Below are 16,971 nucleotides of genomic sequence, written 5' to 3'. Positions count from 1 at the left end.
GTGTCAACCCATAGCTGACCTTCCAGAAGCAGTCAATCACACGCGAGGGATTGCCCATCTTTCTCCCGTGAAGCAGCTGGTGGATTCAAACTGCAGTTTCTTACCACTAGGCCACCAGAGCTCCTTGTTCTCTGGATAGAGATCTAATAAAGACTTTTTAAAGGCAGGGAGAAGAAGGGAAGTGAGACTTACAGGGAGGGACCAGGAAGTGCGCAGTTGGTGTGTCCATTACATCGTGTGTGGGGTGGTTAGTGTGTGAATGGTGAATGGAAAGCTACCTAGCTTATGGTGAATGGAAAGCTACCTAGCTTTGTAAGCTTTTACTCAGATCACTACAAGAAAGAAAAATAAAAGGAAAATGAATGAGCTCACACTTCTTTCATTTCCATCAGAGTTGTATTTTCTTTTTTAAAACTTTTTAGTTTTATGCTTATGCTAAAAATCTTGGTTCCTCACAAAAACAGAATACATGATTTGACAAATTTTGCCCCTGGCACTTAATACTTGTGTGTGGAATTCCTTGAGTTCTGACACTGTGTCCCAGCCAATGATGGGAAGTCCAAACACCATGTTCTAAATTGAGCTGAGAAATTATTTTTTTAGGGTGAATGTGCCATCAACAGGACATATGGTTACCTGGACATGTTTGTTTCATTTTGCAAAAAACCCTGTAGTGTGTCTCTCCTTTTGGAGCTAACAAACATTACCTTCTTCGACTCTCCAGAAAAGCTACCTTAACGAGGAGCATTCAGACGCTCATCCCCTCACTAGTCACTTAGTCTCCCTGCCAGTAAGTTATCATCTCATCTCAGCTTGAAGCTTGAAGGCTTGAAAGCTTGAAGGTCAGCGAGGAAAAGGCCAGTTGTCTACCTAGAGTCCTGAGAGCGTGGCTCACAGCATGTTCACCAGGAGTACAGATGGGCCTCCTTCTCTAGAGCCTTGGAGAGGTGAGAAATGGCATCACTTTAATTTGGACTTTCTTATTATGAGTTATTGTCCTTTAATTCCATTTTGCACACTTATCTATGCATGTGCATGGCTTTTTGTGTGTGTTTATAAAGACGCATTTACAGTTTTTGGTTAGATGCTTATTTATAGCTCCTGCTCACATTACTGTTAGACTGTTGGTTCTTGCCGTTTGAGAGATTTTCATGTGAATGAGGCATCAACTGTTTGTGTGACGTCTTGCAAATATTTCTCCCATTTTGCTCACTATTCCTCAGTCATGCTAAGAGCTTCCCTGCCCTGAGTCGTGATACATGTCTGCTTTCTCTTTATCTGCAGTTGGCTGTGAGTCATGGGTAGGGGGCTTTCCCTCGGCTTCCTGCTCAGCTGCTAATCTGAAGGTCAGCAGGTTAGACCCACCAGCTCCTGTGAAGGAGAAAGATGGACAGTCGCCTTCTGGGGAAGTCACAGCCTGGGGCCTGAGGAGCATCATCTGAGTTGAGGTCCAGCCCGTGGCTGTGGGTTTCTGGGGTGAATGGGCCCCCGTAGCTTCTTTGCTGACTTGACACTGGCATCTCTGCTGTGTTTGGGATTTACCCTGGTGCTAGGCACAGGATGTGGATTTGGCTAATACTTTCCTAAACAGCCATTGGTGATCTAATGCCATGGATTGAAGACCATCACCCTGCACTGTGGACACCATGGGCATCAGGCACTGGCCCATTCGTTCCCAGAGCTGCCACCACCAAGCTGCTGACAGAAAGTTTGACCAGGGCAAAGCTGGCTTGTCTCACTTCTGTTTCAATCTTTACCTGACGGTTAGGACGAGAAGTTCACAGCCAGCAGGTCTAGTTTTGGATCCCCACTGGGATCCTGGTAAACTTGTGAGTGAGTGAGGATGTTGCTCAGCCTGACTGGGACTGTTTCCACAGAGGTTTGCGGTCACTTCTCCTGGGAGGGCTTTACACGTGTCTCGTTCAGATTCTGTCCTTGGCGGTGCTCTCCTGAGGCCACTGTGGGTCCCTCTGCTCTGGCTGGTCACGACAGGATGCACGGAGCGCTGCTTTCTGCATTGACTCAACTAGGCTGTCCCTTGGCTCTGCATCCATCCCAACTCCCACTCCCAGGGCCCTTGCAGATGGTGGCATCTTACCTTTCTACCTTCTCCCTTTCACATGGGTGCCACATGAGATGAGGAGTGGGCGTCTGAGGGTTTTGGTCAGGCTCTGCATGCCAGCTGTGTCCCAACATCATCTGTTCCCACCAGCTATGCCCTTGCACCACCTGTGTCCCCGTATTACCTGTGTTCTCATACCATGTGTGTCCCCACACCAGCTCTGCCTCTATCACCTGTGTCCCCCCACGAGATGTGCCCTCACATCACTTGCGATTCACACAGCTATGCCCCATGTCACCTGTGTTCCCACGTTACCTGTGCCCAAACACCACCTGTGTTCCACATCAGCTGTGCCCCCACATCACCTTTGTCCCCACACCAGCTGTGCCACCACGTCACCTGTGTTACTATGTCACACACCAGCTGTGTGAGAGTAAGGCTGGGGAGAAGGCACTCTCCATTGTTGTCAGGGATCACACCCCATCTTTGCACCAAGGCCTGTTCCTTTTATCATTCTCTCCAGAGGGCGGGGGTAGGCACTGCTCCCTAAAATGTCTACATCCTGTGCACTCACCCATGCTCCACTCTGCCCTGGGAGGACCCCAGGGGGCTGATCAGGGGGCTGATCTGGGCAGGAGCTCTGGACCCCGGACTTGGAGCCCAGAATTCTGAGGGGCTTTAAGTCTGGGTGGTGTGGGGTGAGGTGGGACTTACAGGAGGACTAAGAGCTCCCAGAGGGACTGCGTGTTTCTGGGGACTGTAGGCCAGCTTCTAGGCCTGACTCAGGGCCTTGAGAGGCCTCTTTCCTCTCACGCTCCCCATAGCCACCACGAGATACAGGACCAGCCCACTTGAGAGTTCACACCACTGTTTAATAACAGCCTGTAACAGATTAGACCCCAGGAAGAGGGCCGTGCCCAGCATGGGGAAGATCGTGCCCAGGACAGGACTCTTATTCTGGCACTCTGGCCAAAAGACACCAGCTGCCCAGACCAATTGGTTGTGTGCAAACTGGAAAGGAGGCCGCCGGTGACTCTGCCTTCATTCCCCTTGGGCCGCATGACAAGCAGGGGGGGCTGCAGTCCCCAGGGTGTCCTCGGCCAGTGTCCTCCATCCTGGCACCTATTCAGTCCACACAGCTGCCAGACACAATCCTGACCAGAGGGGCATGGAGCTGGCAAGTAGGTCAAATGTTAGAGGTTCAATGACCCAGTGCTGCAGCCTCAATTATAGAGGCCAGCTCTGCCCCCATGGGCCTGTGCTCTTCTGGGTCCCTGAGTGGTCACAGATGCTGGCTATGCCCTCAGGGCCTGTGTCCTTGTGGATTCTGAAAGGTTGTAGAGGCTGGGTCTGCCCTCATGGGTCTGTGTACTTCTGGGCCCTGGGTGGTTACAAAGGCTGGATCTGCCCTCATGGGGCCTGTGCCCAGCTGTACTCCTAGTCCTGGTTCCTCACCTTGCAGACAGCAGTACCATCTGCTGCCCAACTTCTTGTGGGCATTAGAGTCTGTTGCCATATCAGCCACTGTTTAGGGTGAAGGTTAGGCAGCTGACATGGGGGCAGGGCTCACCTCTCATGAAACCTCACATGTTCTCCTGAGGGAAGCACCCTCCCAATCTTGTGCCAGGGCCCCAAGGCCATAGAGGGCTGAGACCAGCAGTCAGAGGGGCCAGGAGCAGTGTGCATCCTCTGGCCTTGGGGATCGGGGTCCCCATGGGCCATCGGCTGAGCCCCTGCGGCCACCGGGGGGTGCACAATCAGGGAAGATGATGGTGGCATACTCGGTCTGCGGGGGAAAGCAGGGAGTGGGAGGCTCTGGGGTCTTCTCCCGCTGCTGAAAGTCCAGTTCACCGTAGTCCACTGTGAACACAGGCATGGTCGAAGGGTCCTCCTTCTTGCAGGAGAGAGAGGGAGAGGTCAGTTGCTTCTCTAGTGTCTGTACAGCTAAGGCAGCACTGGGATGTAGCCAGATGATAGTTCAGACACTCACCTGACTCTGGAGAAGCCCCAATGTGGGGTTGTTATTTCTAGAGGGACTGTCCCTGGGCACTGGATCACAGAGCACGGAGACTGGAGAGTGAGGCGGCTCCGTACACATGTGCACATACATCATACATGTCCACAACACATGTGGGAACCAAAACAGTACCTTAAGTCTATCCCACAGTTTATAAATAAGTTAAGAATAAGTTTGAAGCATTAAACACCAACAATCAAAACCCAGATGAGTTGTGGGGTGACATCAAGTATATCACCCATGAAGAGAGCAAAAGGTCATTACAAAGATGGAGGAAAAGAAAAAACCAAAAGGAATGACAGAGGAGACTGAAAATTGCAATGAAGTTTGAGACTTCAAAATGAAGGGAGAACATGCTGAAGCAAAAGAGCTAATAGATTTCAAAGGGCACCTTGAGAAGACAAAGCAAAATATCACAATATTTTTCAGATTTTTCCAGATTTTCTAAAGAGCTGGAACTGGAGAATGAAAAGGGAAGAACTTGGTCAACATTTCTCAAGCTGAAAGAACTGAAAACATATTCAAGCCTTGAGTTGTAATGTTGAAAGGTGTTATGGGCAGAATCTTAAACTACCCAAGAAGCATCAAAAGACAATGTAGGGAATACACAGAGTCACTGTACTAAAAAGAATTGACAATGAAAAATTTCGGGAAGTGTAATATGAGCAAGAGTCAATGTTAACGAAGGAAGAGCAATGCACTTCAATGCACTTCAATGAACTGAAGACATTGGCAAGAAGTAAGGTCCCAGGGATCAATGGGATACCAATTGAAATGTTTCAGATAACATATGCAGCCCAGGACACCCTCATTAGTCTAAGCCAGGGGATTTGGAGGACAGCTGCCTGGCCGATTAACTGGAAGAGATCCATATTTGTTCCCATTCCCAAGAAAGGTGATCCAACAAGAAATTATCAAACAATATCATTAATACCACATGGAAGCGAAATACTGCTGGAGATCATGAAAAAAACTGTTAGAACAATACATAGATAGAGAACTGCCAGAAGTTCAAGCAGGATTTAGATGAGGCTGTGGAACTAGGGATATCATAGCTGATGTCAGTCAGATGGATCCTGGCTGAAATAAAAGAATGCCAGAAGAATGTTTATTTATGCTTTATTGACTATGAAAAGCACTTAACTATGTGAATCATAACACAGTATGGTTAACAATGAGAAGAATGGGAATCCCAGAGTACTTAGTTGTGTCATGTGAAACCTATACCAGGACTAAGAGGCTGTTGTGCAAACAAAGCAAGGAAGCACTACATGGTTTAAAATGAAGGAAGGTCTATGTCAGTGTATCCCCTATCTATGTTTATTCAATCTGTATTCTGATGAAATTGTTTGAGAAGCTGGACTCTATGAAGAAGAATGTGGCATGAGGATCGGAGGAAGACTCATCGATAACCTGCATTATGCAGATGGCACAACCTTTCTTGTTAAAAGTGAAGAAGACTTGAAGTACTTGCTACGTAGCATCATAGAATACAATCTTCAGTATAGATTGTATCTCAGCCTTGTCACCTGTGCACATAGCGACCCTATATACAACAGCCCTAAACACTGTTCTATCCTGTGCCAATCTTATTGTCTCTGACACACCTACCCCCATTACTCCAGTCACTGAATCAATCCATCTCGTCATTAAGAAAACAAAAATTCTCATCACTGGACCAATAGACAGGATCATGGTGGATGGAGAATAGTTTTAACCAGTCAACAGCTTCATCTTATTTTGATCCACCATCGATACCTATAAACCAGTAGTCAGGAGATCAGGGCACATATTGCACGGGGAAAGTCTGCAGTTGGGTCCTTTCCAAATAATAAGGTATGATAATGTCAGCTTGAGGACTAAGGTGTGCCTGATTCAGGCTATGGTCTTTTCAATGACTTGCTATGCATATGAGAGCTGGACAATGAATAAGGATGACAGAATTGATGCTGTTGAACTGTGATGTTGGAGAAGAGTGCTGACTATCCCATAGACTTACAAAAGAACAAACAAATATATCTTGGAGAAATTGTAGTCAAAGTGCTGGTTGGAGGCAAAGACTATAGAGTTTCATCTCATATTCTATGTGCCTGTTGCTAGAAGAGGTTATTCCTTGGAGAGGGACATCATGCTTGGAAATGTGGAGGGTACGCAAAATAGAGGAAAACCCTCAGCCAGGTGGACTGACATGGGGTGACCGCAGCAATAAGTTCAAGTGTGTCAGAGATTGTAAGGATGGTACAGGATAGGATGGGATTCAGATACGTTGTTCAGAGAGTCACTGTGGGTCATACTAGACATGATGGCACCTAACAACATGCCCAGCAGATGTTCACAGGTGCATGCATACACATATGTACACATACATGCACACACCTATGCACACATGCACATGACAGAAACGTGTGCATGGTTCTAGGTTCCTATGCCTTGAGGTCCTCATGACACACTTGTAAGGATGGGAGCCTGTTGCTATTTGGAGCCTGGGAGCCAGGCTGAGCCTCTTGGGCCATAATGCCCACATCCATACCTTGCCTCCTCCCTTGCCCTCTGCCCTCCACACCCTCCGCACCTCCATCCCCTCCATTCCCACGCCTCCACCCCTCACCTCCACTCCTCTACCCCTTGCCCCCCTCCTCCTCCAGCCTCTCCACTCCAGCTTCTCTCTATCCCCCACTCCTGCTCCTCCAGCTTTTCCACCCGCCTCCTTATAAAACCAGAAACCTGGCAAGGGAGGGACTCACCAGAGTCTGGCCATCATTCCGAGCTCTGCTGACCCCTGCAGAGAACAAGAATGTCTGGTAGAAATGCTGCGTGTCTGCAACTGGGTAGAGATGCAGAATGGCCTCTATTCTGGGCTCCATCCACTATACTGGGCTCCGCTCCCTATCCTTAGCTCCACTCACTGTCTTAGGCTCCACCTCCTATTCTGGGCTCCAACCCCAGTTCTGGGCTCTACCCACTGTCCTGGGCTCCACCCACTGCCCTGAGGTTCCACCTCCTGTCCTGTGGATCCATTCATTGTCCTGGGCTCCACCTCTGTCATGTGGCTCCACTTTCTGTCTTGAGGCACTACCCCTGTTCTGGGCTCCACTCCCTGTGCTGGGCTCCACCCACTGTCCTGGGGCCCCCATTTTCTGGTAGTTTGGTTACCTTGCCCTCCTGGCTGTGTAGTGACTGAACAGCCTCCACCCCATCCACTTTCAGGGGCCCTTTTGGGATGTGGCTGCATTAGACAGCCTGGCTTTGTACTTCTGACTTTTCTGCACCTCCCTGTCCTCCAGCAAGGCTGGGTGTGTACGGCCAGGGTGTGTGTGGGTACCCACAGAGCCCCTCGTTTATTATTAGGGGGTGTATGGGGGTTAAGGGAATCCACATCGTCAGCCCTTTTGGGTGGTCAGGGTTTGCGACGTCCATGGTGCCCCCTCACACGTGGTCAGGGTGTTGGAACAGAACATCACAAACCACATTCCTCAGAATTGTGGCCACACAGCGCAAGGTACCACAGCTCTCACTCTGCTTCTTGCACAGCACTTTTACAGAGTCCCGTAAGGACCCATCAGGCAGCAGCCTGACCAGAGCTTCTAGCTCCACCTTCAGGTGGCAGGGTGGGAGAAGGGAAGGGTAGAGGAGTAGGAGGAGGGCAGCATGGGAGGATTAAGAGAAGCATAGGAGGTGGGCAGAATGGAAGAATGGTGTGGAGGTATAAGGCTGGAAAGTGGAAGTGTTTTGGGGAAAGTGGAAGGAGATGATAGGATGAGTGGAGCTGAGGAAGAGGGATGGTGGTGGGGAGGGGGATGGAAGGAGGTGTTGGGTGGGAAAAGAGAGGGTGGAGCAGGGGGCAGGAAGGAGGTGTTAGGAGGGAGAGGTGGGAGGAGGGAAGGGGGTGGAGGGAGGTGTGTGAGGCAGAGAGAGGGGAGGGCAGGGGTATGGAGGGAGATGTTGTGTAGGAGAGCAGGAAGGGTGGGCAGGGGGCTGGAAGGAGGCCTAGAGTGAGGGGAGGCAGGGTGAAGTGGGAAGATGGAGGGAGGTGTTGGGTGGGAGAGGATGGATGAGCATGGTTCACGTGATTGTGGACAGGTGCTACCTTGAGTGGTTCTGGGGAGGATGGTGGCCAGGCCCCAGGCCAGCAGGAGCAGAACCAGGATACCTGCTAGGATGCTTGTTACACTGATGACCAGGGTTTGGAAGTGCCCCTGGGTCATGGGCTCAGAGCTGGGGGTGATGGATGGCTTCCAGATGCTGTCTGCAGAGAAGCACAAATGGAAGGGTTTCATGTTCAGGTGTGGCTGGAGCCCAGTGAGGACAGGGTCTATTGTTCCCTGTGAACAATTGGCCCCTCCCTCCATCCCTTGTCAGGCTGCAGAGACCCCCTAGCTGCCTGCCTCAGCACTCCTCTGTGCCCTCATCCCCACTACTCATGCTGTCCCTCTATGTCTCCATCTGCTTTTCTATGGCCCTGTCCCCCTGTCCATGTCCCCACTGCCTTTGTCCCCTCTGTCCATATTTCCACTGTCCATGTCCCTGCTGCCCATGTTCCAGTCTCCACTGTCCACGTGTCCATGTTCCCTCTGGTCCTGCCCTGCAGGAGACCTCACCTGTCACGATGAGCTCTGCACAGGGACTTTCTGTGATCTGAGTCTCAGGTGGTAGGTTGATAGCCCCGCAGTAGTAGGTATCGCTGTCATTACGCTGCACGGGGCTGATGTGCAGGCGAAAGGCCATCTGGTCAGCCAGTGGTGTGATATTGAAGCGAGGGTCCTGTGTCGGTGGGCCAAGGTCCTTGGGGAAGGCAGCCATTTTGACTGACCGGTTGCTGGGGCTCCCACGGTACCAGTTGAGCACACTGGGCTTGGTGGCGTTGGGGAAGCTGCAGAAGAATTCAGCCTCGCCGCCCTCAGGCACAATGAGCTGGGGCGGCTGGAAGGTGAGGGAGGTGCCAGGCCTCTCAGAGCAGCCTAGGGAAAGAAGCTAGCAGTGAGGGGCAGGTGGCCACAGCCCCTTCCTTCGCAGCACTTCTGCCAAGCATCTTCTTGTGTCCTCCAGGGTTGGGGCTCCACCCACCAGGGGACTCAGGTAACACTCACAGTGGGACTCTGCTGTGTGACCTTATGGAGTCACATGCTGGGTACTTCTGTTTACTCTTCTGAGCTGACCTGGGCCCCCATTTTTATCCCAAAAGGAGTATTAAGGTGACTCTAGGGCCAAGGCATCTTGTCCTGTGTGACTGCCCCATTGGCCACCAGATATATCTTGGTAGAGGGGACTCTCTGAGGTTAGGGGTGTGGGCTTCCTGCCTTGTGGCCTCAGGTAAGCAGGGCCCCTCAGAAGGCTCCGATGGCCTTTGTGCCTGTCTCTGACAGGCCAGAATGGTGTCTAGCTCAGGCCTGTTGATACCACCATGTGCGGCCCACTGTCTTCCAGCTGCGGTCCATACCAGTCTCATGTTCAGAGGCAGAAACTTCTGGAGACTAGTGGCCTACCCTCCTTATATGGAACAGGAAAAGAGCCAAAATGCCCTGTCTCTGTCCACTTCACCCTGTGTCTGGTTGGCCCCCAAGAGGACTTTCGAAAGCATCCAATGACAAAGGCCTGGCCCTGCTGCCCATATCACAGTCACAATTCCTGGTCATCTCAGGACTTCAGGCCTCTTCCTGCAAGCGCCCTTGTCACTGATCTTCAGCACACACATACACACACTGGACACACACACGTGCACACTTGTGGGCATGCTTTCACACCCATGCAAAGGCACACTCATACAGACATGCATGTGCACACACTCACAAAGCCATGCCGGTACACATATGTGTGCATACTCGTACATCTATGCACAGACACCCTCGTGCTGGTACACACACATGAGCATACACTGATATAACCAGGCATATCACACTCACACCTATGCACATACTGATACTTTTCATGCAAACACACCAAGCAAGTGCACACACATTTACACACGGTCACACATCCATACACACACACATACATATGCACACGTTTGCACATACCACATCCACACAGGCACATGCATGTATGTATGCACATTATCACACATCCATTCACAGACACACACAGGTGCATAAAAGTGTGCACATAATTACACATCCATACACAGATGCACGCAGGTTCACACACATGTTTACACACGCACCTCATCCATCCACAGACATATTCTGGGTAACACACATGTGTACACACTCACATAATCCATGTGCAGACACACACAGGTTCACTCACATGTGCATACATTGACATCATCCATTCACAGGTATACATATGTGCATAGAAGTGTACACATATTCACCCATCCAAACACAGACACACACAGTTTTACACAGATGTACACATGCTCACATCAACCATTCACAGACACACACACGTGCATAGAAGTGTACACATTCATACAGCCATACACAGATATGCAGGTTCACACACATGTGCATACACTTGCAGCATCCCTGCACAGACACGCAGGTCAAAGAAGTGTGCAAACATTCACATAACCATGCACAGACACAAGTAAGTCCACAAACATGCACACATACCATTCTTACTTGTACCCACTCACACTACCCACAGAGCCACACTCGCATGCACACACACTGATCCCATGCACACGCAGACACACACTGGAATGACAAACATGCTCACATGCACATACATACTCATAACTCATGCCCCCCACAAACATGTGAGTGCACTCATATGCATGATACCTACGTGCAGCCGCACTCACATGCAGGTGCATGTGCACACATATGTATGCCCTCACACGGACACGATCTGCTAGCCTATGAGGCCTGTGCAACTGCCTGTGGTTTCCTACACTCAGTTCAGGTCACTTGGTGACCAGAGATGAAGTACACGAGGACCTTGAGAGAACAGCTCAGAGCCCAGGGGCGTGTCCCTGGTCCCTCCCTCACCTGAGTCTCATGGTCCCCAGATGAACTCAGTGACATGGATTCTGGAGAGCTCACCTTCACTCTTCATTTCACCACCTCCCTCTGCCCTTGTCACCTTCTCTGCTCCACCCCAACAGTGGCACATACAAGTTTAGGGGTACCCAGGTGGAAATGTTTATGCAATGGACACTGTATTCTCAGAGATGTGTGGTCTGAGTTGTCATGTGTACAGTTCCTCTACTACAGGTACAGACCGACTCTGGTGGGTCATTTTAACCTCACTCGTTATGTAGTGAGAAGCTTAAGGCTGAAAGACTGTGGTTAGGAGCGCACCTGTGGAGGTGGCCTCTCCAGGGACTTCCCCCCTATCATACAGGCCCAGAGAGGTGTCCCAACAGCCGTCTTTAGTTTAGGGAAGACAGCACCAATTTCAAAGCACCTGTTGTCCATGAAGAAAGCTCTTATGGCCTGAGGGGCAAGAAGCTGTGCTACCAACACAAAGGCAGGCAGTTCACAGCCACCAGAATTCCTGAGGGAGACAGCTGGACAATCTCCTCCTGTTAAGATTTACTGCCTCAGGAACCGAATGGAGGGTCACTATGAGTTGGAATCGACTGGACAGCAGTGAGGTTTCTTAAGTTGGCTGTGATGAGGTTGTGGGCTAGGGTTCTCTGCTGTCCTGCTCAGCCAAGGTCCTCCTTGGGGACAAAGTGGCACTGTCCCTCAGGGCACACATGGCTGGTGAGTCATGCCCTGCAGATAAGGAAGCCAGGAGAGTCACTGTGTCCCTGTCTCGACCAACTCCATGGACCGTGGATGGTCAGTGCTTGACCCACAGCAGTGATGGTCAGACCCACTGGTGACCTGAAAACAGTGACTCTCGGCTAGTGCCAGGTGACGGAGCTGCAAGGATAGCCACACCCCACCAACATGCTCAGAGATAGGTCTGTGAGGGAGGGAGGGAGGTGTAACCTGCAAGATTACATTGTATTGTGAGTATATCTATTTTGAGATAAAGAAGAAATTACACAGGTGAGCCAAGAGGATTTCACTACCAGGAAAGCAGAGTCCAGAGTGAGTGTGTCAGTTGGATCCAGCATCCCTGTGCTGGGAACCTCCTAGACCCAGGGGAAGAGAGATGTCAAGACATCAGAGGTCTGTAAGGAATGCTAGCTCCGCAGATGCGGAAGGGCACAAGGACCTTCCTCCAGAAGGAAGAGCCTACACCTTGAATCCAGTCAGCTAGATGCCTACTCTGTGAGGAAATAGCTTTCTGTTTGTTAAGGCCACCCCTCTGTGGCAAGAACAGTCACATGTGATAACAGTCACCTTGAGTCTAGACAGGCTGGCTTGCAGTGGGGGAGCAGACAGCCATGGACTGCTGACCTTTAACAATGTGGACATAGGTGTAGCCTCAGCCTGGCAACAAGCCCTCTTATGGATGAGCCTGTGTCTGTAACTCAGATGTCTAAACACTGTCTGCCTGCTAGTGTGACCTGTGAGGGACAGGGTCCCGCACCCCCTGCTAATGTTACCAATGAGGGACAGGTGGGCCCTACCCCTCATTTCTTGGCAGAATGTGCTGTCCAGGAGCTTGATTCTGAGACTCACAGGACTGTGTGACCCAGGGACAGATCGGCTGAGCCCCAATGTCTCCCTTGACTGGCCCGCTGAGGGTGGGGCTAGGACAGGATGAGGAGTTCAAAAACAACTTTTCCTTGTCATCCACTTCAGCTCCAGGGAGACTTTGAGGTGTGTGGACACCCACTGTGCCCCGACCCAGGGCCTCAGGCCCTAAGGACTGACACTGCATCCATGCCGTCCTTTCGGACAGCTCTGCACCACTTGGATAAGAGCCCTGCTGGAGTGGAGGTCAGGGACTGCTTGTCCTGGCAGCTCTGGTGGCTCTGAGCTCACTCTCCTGAGGGGTGAGGATCTTTTCCTACATTGATACAGGGAGACCCACCTGGGATGGCCAGGGCAGCACCCCGAGCAAGGCAATCAATCACCCAGCAGGCCCACACAGGGCTCTGGGCAGCAGCACATATTCTATTGTCCACCACCCGTGCTATGGAGTCAATAGAGAGAGAGAGAGAGCAGGGACCAAGTAAAGTGAGTGTCAGAGCAGCAGGCACATTCCCTCAGTCCCATAGTCATCAAAGAAAGGCATTTTCAACAGATATATCCTCAGTTGAGCATCAGCGTCCAGCCCCTGACCATCTCCCATCACAGGCTCATGATTGTCCTTCATCACAGACCCCTGACTGTCTGTCCCCCATCACACACTACTGACTGTCTTGCATCACAAATCCCTGATCATTCCCCATCACAAATCCCTGACAGACCATCCCCCATCGCACTCCTATCACAGACCGCTGACCATTCATCCCACATCACACACCCCTTACTGGCCCCCATCACAGACCCTTGCCCATCTCTCATCACAGACTCCTGACTGTCCTCCATCACTGACCCATGACCATCCCCCATCACAGGCCCCTGACTGTATCCCATCTTGACTGCCACCCATCACAGGTCACTGACCATTCCCCATGACGGTATCTCCATCCTGACGTTCCCTTGTCACAGACCCCTTATCATTCCCCATCACAGACTCTTGATTGTCTCCCACTATAGACTCCTTATCATCCCTCATATCACATACAGGACCCCAACACAGACCCCTGACTATCTCACATCAAAGATGCCTGATCATCCCCTATCACACACCTCTGACTGCCTCCCATCATAGACCTCTGACCATCCTCCATCACATACCCATGACTATTGCACATCACAGACCCCCGGCCATCCCACACCACAGACCCCTAACCATCCTGCATCACAGACCTCTTGCTGTATCTCCATCCTGACTCCCCCTATCACAGACCTCTGATCCTCCTGCATCACAGAACCCTGACCATCCCGCATCACAGACCTCTGGCTGTATCTCCATCTTGACTGTCCCCCATCACAGACCCCTGACCATTCCCCATCACAGAGCTTTGACCATTCCCCATCACAGACCCCTGACTGTATGTCCATCATGGGCCCCGCTCGTCTGTGATGGGCCAGAATCTCACTGGGAAAGTGAAGACAAGCTCAGTGGCTGCTCCACATCAGATCTCCTCTTCAGCGACTCAGGTGGGACATCTCCACTGGGCAGTGCCTGGCTCAGGACCAGCCAGGTGGAAGAAGCAGGCCTGAACGTGTGAGGGTGTGTGTCTGGCCCACTGTCCTGAACAAAGCTCTTGCTGGCCACCTTGTTGGAGATAAGGAGCCTGGCTTTCTCCCCAGACTTTCACCTCTGGTGGACAAGACTCAAGACTTTCATCTGGCAGCTGAGCTCTTCACGGCAGGGAAAAGCCTCACGCACTTGCTAGGGAGGACTGCCAAAAGAGAAGAGTCATTGTGAAATCCTGAAAACCAAGCCCAGGCCCCTAGCTGTACTAACAATAGAGAGGATAAACTAACTAAAGTGTCAGACTGTTCTCACTCTTTCAACTTGAAAACACATGTAAGGGAAAGATGTGGGACACTAAAAAAGTAGAGAACACAAGACCTTCAATTTGCAATGTCACCCAGGTCAGGTCCATTCTCACAGATAACAGGAGACAACTTTAGGCAGAGTCTGTGGAGCCAATGCTGTGGACCTGGAGACGGCAGCGTGCCTGCAGGTCAGTGGCTTGCTCCAGATGGGATTCTCCACCCATCATCCTGGCAACCTCAGATTGGACATAAAGCACCAGCCTTTCAGTTGTCCATGGAACATGTTAACTGTTTTCAGGGAACAGAACACCCAGTCTCCAGAAGTTGGGTGGGCTCTGGGGCCATCAGCACATGGCTGCTCCAGTGACCACAGGCCAGCTCCGGAGTGAGTTGTCCCAGCAGGATCCAGACACACAGGAAGGTGTGGTCCCTGGAAGTACTGAGGCCCGTGCTACCAACATCTCCACAGCTCAGGGGACAGGAACCTCCTAGAGCATCTCTGGACGGAGGTCCACCTTCTGCACTGGTCACTGTCCAGCCCTTTTCAAAACTCGCCCACTGCCATTGATCCAGTTCTGACCCAAGATGCCCCTCAGCTAGGCTTCTGGGGTTTTAAGTCGTCAACGGAGAAGACTGTCCACCTTTGTCTCACAGATCAGCTGAGGAACTGAATCACTGACCTTTGGGCAGTGGGACATGATATGCACCCCACCAGAGCTTTTTCTCACCATTACAATTTGAAAAGAATCAACTTAGAAGTGTGTTGGGGAAGGAAGAGTGGGGACACCCAGGAGAGTCCAGCGGTAGTTAGGCTGAGATAAGGCTTCATGCAGCACTGCGGGTGACGCAGCTTTAGTGGGGAAGGTAGGGAAACTGAGGCACGCAGCATGTGAGACTCTCTTGGGGCATATCTGGTGGGTCACCGGGACCAAGATTTGCAGCAAAGTCATGTTGGTGCCCCCATATGTCGAGGAGCCCCGGGGGAGTGGGGTCGGTGACTTAAGGAACCTCTCACCTGAATCCTGGTTCCTCTAGGCCTGTCACCTCTGTGCAGTAAGTGACCTTTGGGCGACCTGTGACCTCTGGCCACTTGTGACATCTGGGCATCCTGTGACCTCTGGGCAGCCTGTCACCTTTGGGCAGGCTGTGACCTCTGGGCAGCCTGTGTCCTTTGAGCACCCTTTGGTCATTGGGTAGCCTATGGCCAGATGAGCTCCTTTGCTGAGCCCTCCACAGCCTTCTCAGGTGAGCTATGTGCCTGAGGAGGCAGCCACTGGCATCAGGAGACCTTTGGATTAGAAAGGTACAGGCATGGTGGCCACAAATGGCATGTGAAGTCTGCCACCTGTCCCTCATCTTGAGACTCATGGTCTTACCCAGCAAGGTCACATGGTCCTCAAGTCTGGGACAGTCACTTTTGCCTGGCTAGCTCCAGGGTTGATAGCTCCACAGTGCCTCCTGCTCAGAGGTTGAAGAGTGAGTTGTCTTCTCCTAGGACTTGAGACCTAGGCCACCTCCTCATGGCTACAGTCACAATGGCAGCCTCCCTAGTGACCTGATGCTCTGAATCATGTCCAGGACAGCGACTTAGGCTCTGGTCAACTGGCCACCTCACACTTTGCATACAGTGGAGACATACCACATGCCAGGAGGTACACCAAAGTAAAATGGTGACAAGGGTTAGCTGCTGGTTACACATAGAGAGAAGTGCATGAGTCCAGTGTGAACAGCCTGACCCACCAACCCAGCACAGATGGATGAGGACAGAGGTCACCTCCCTGTGAAATGATGTAACAGGTGAGGTGGGTGGGTGAGTGAGGGCAGAGACCACAGACAACACTTGGACTTGTCCGCCCATGGTGTGGTGAGGCCACAGGTCTGACCCTTGGCAGTGGGGAGTCTCCCCTCTTCCCCACAGGCTGAGGTAGGACTGAGAGGAGGGGACCTCAGCCCTGGCCCTGACCACATACCTTGAAGCTGTCCCAGCTGCCAGCCCAGTTGCAGCACTGTCCAGATGAGCGGCCAGGGTGCCCACGGGGCCCGCATGCCCAAGAGGCCCCTCACTGCCTCCGGAGCCACCTTCTCTGGGGCTTTTCTGAGTGTTAGGGGCACCAGGACCTTAATAGCGGAAAGGAAACTGTCCTGGGCTGGGTGTGGGGAGGGAACCTGCCTGTGGCCCGCCTCCTCTTCCTCTGCTTCCACGTGGTAGGGAGCGGATAGAGGTGTGGTAGAGACCAAGAAAGAGCCTGGTGGAGCAGTCATTAAAGCTGCCCAGAGGGAGAGAGATGGGGCTGTGCCCCTAAGAGGAACCAGCACTGGCCCATCCTGCAGGGTCACCCCCCAAATTGGAGCAGGCAGACAGCAGCCGAGTCTTGTATGCAGAGTCTTATATCTCCCCCCATTTCTTTATCATCTCTCTCTGTATTTATATAGATATATCTATATCTCTCTCTCTATGTAATCCATCTATCAATCACATCTCACTCTTGCTCTCT

The 16,971-nt window shown here is 51.6% G+C and overlaps 1 protein-coding gene across 1 annotated transcript; it reads right to left on the bottom strand.

Moving 5' to 3' along the window:
• Positions 1–3,722: 3,722 nt before the first annotated feature.
• On the bottom strand, positions 3,723–16,522 carry PDCD1 (programmed cell death 1). The gene is made up of 5 exons (XM_006902929.1): positions 16,447–16,522; positions 8,678–9,037; positions 8,167–8,325; positions 4,053–4,111; positions 3,723–3,956 (listed from the first exon to the last, which is right to left on the bottom strand). Exons 1-5 carry the CDS (start codon positions 16,520–16,522, stop codon positions 3,723–3,725), a joined length of 888 nt encoding a protein of 295 aa, XP_006902991.1.
• Positions 16,523–16,971: the final 449 nt, after the last annotated feature.

The sequence above is a fragment of the Elephantulus edwardii genome, unplaced genomic scaffold, assembly GCF_000299155.1.
Source record: "Elephantulus edwardii isolate Elephantulus edwardi_28Jun2011 unplaced genomic scaffold, EleEdw1.0 scaffold00472, whole genome shotgun sequence".
Lineage (NCBI taxonomy): Eukaryota > Metazoa > Chordata > Mammalia > Macroscelidea > Macroscelididae > Elephantulus > Elephantulus edwardii.
This window is presented reverse-complemented; position numbering and strand designations above follow the sequence as displayed.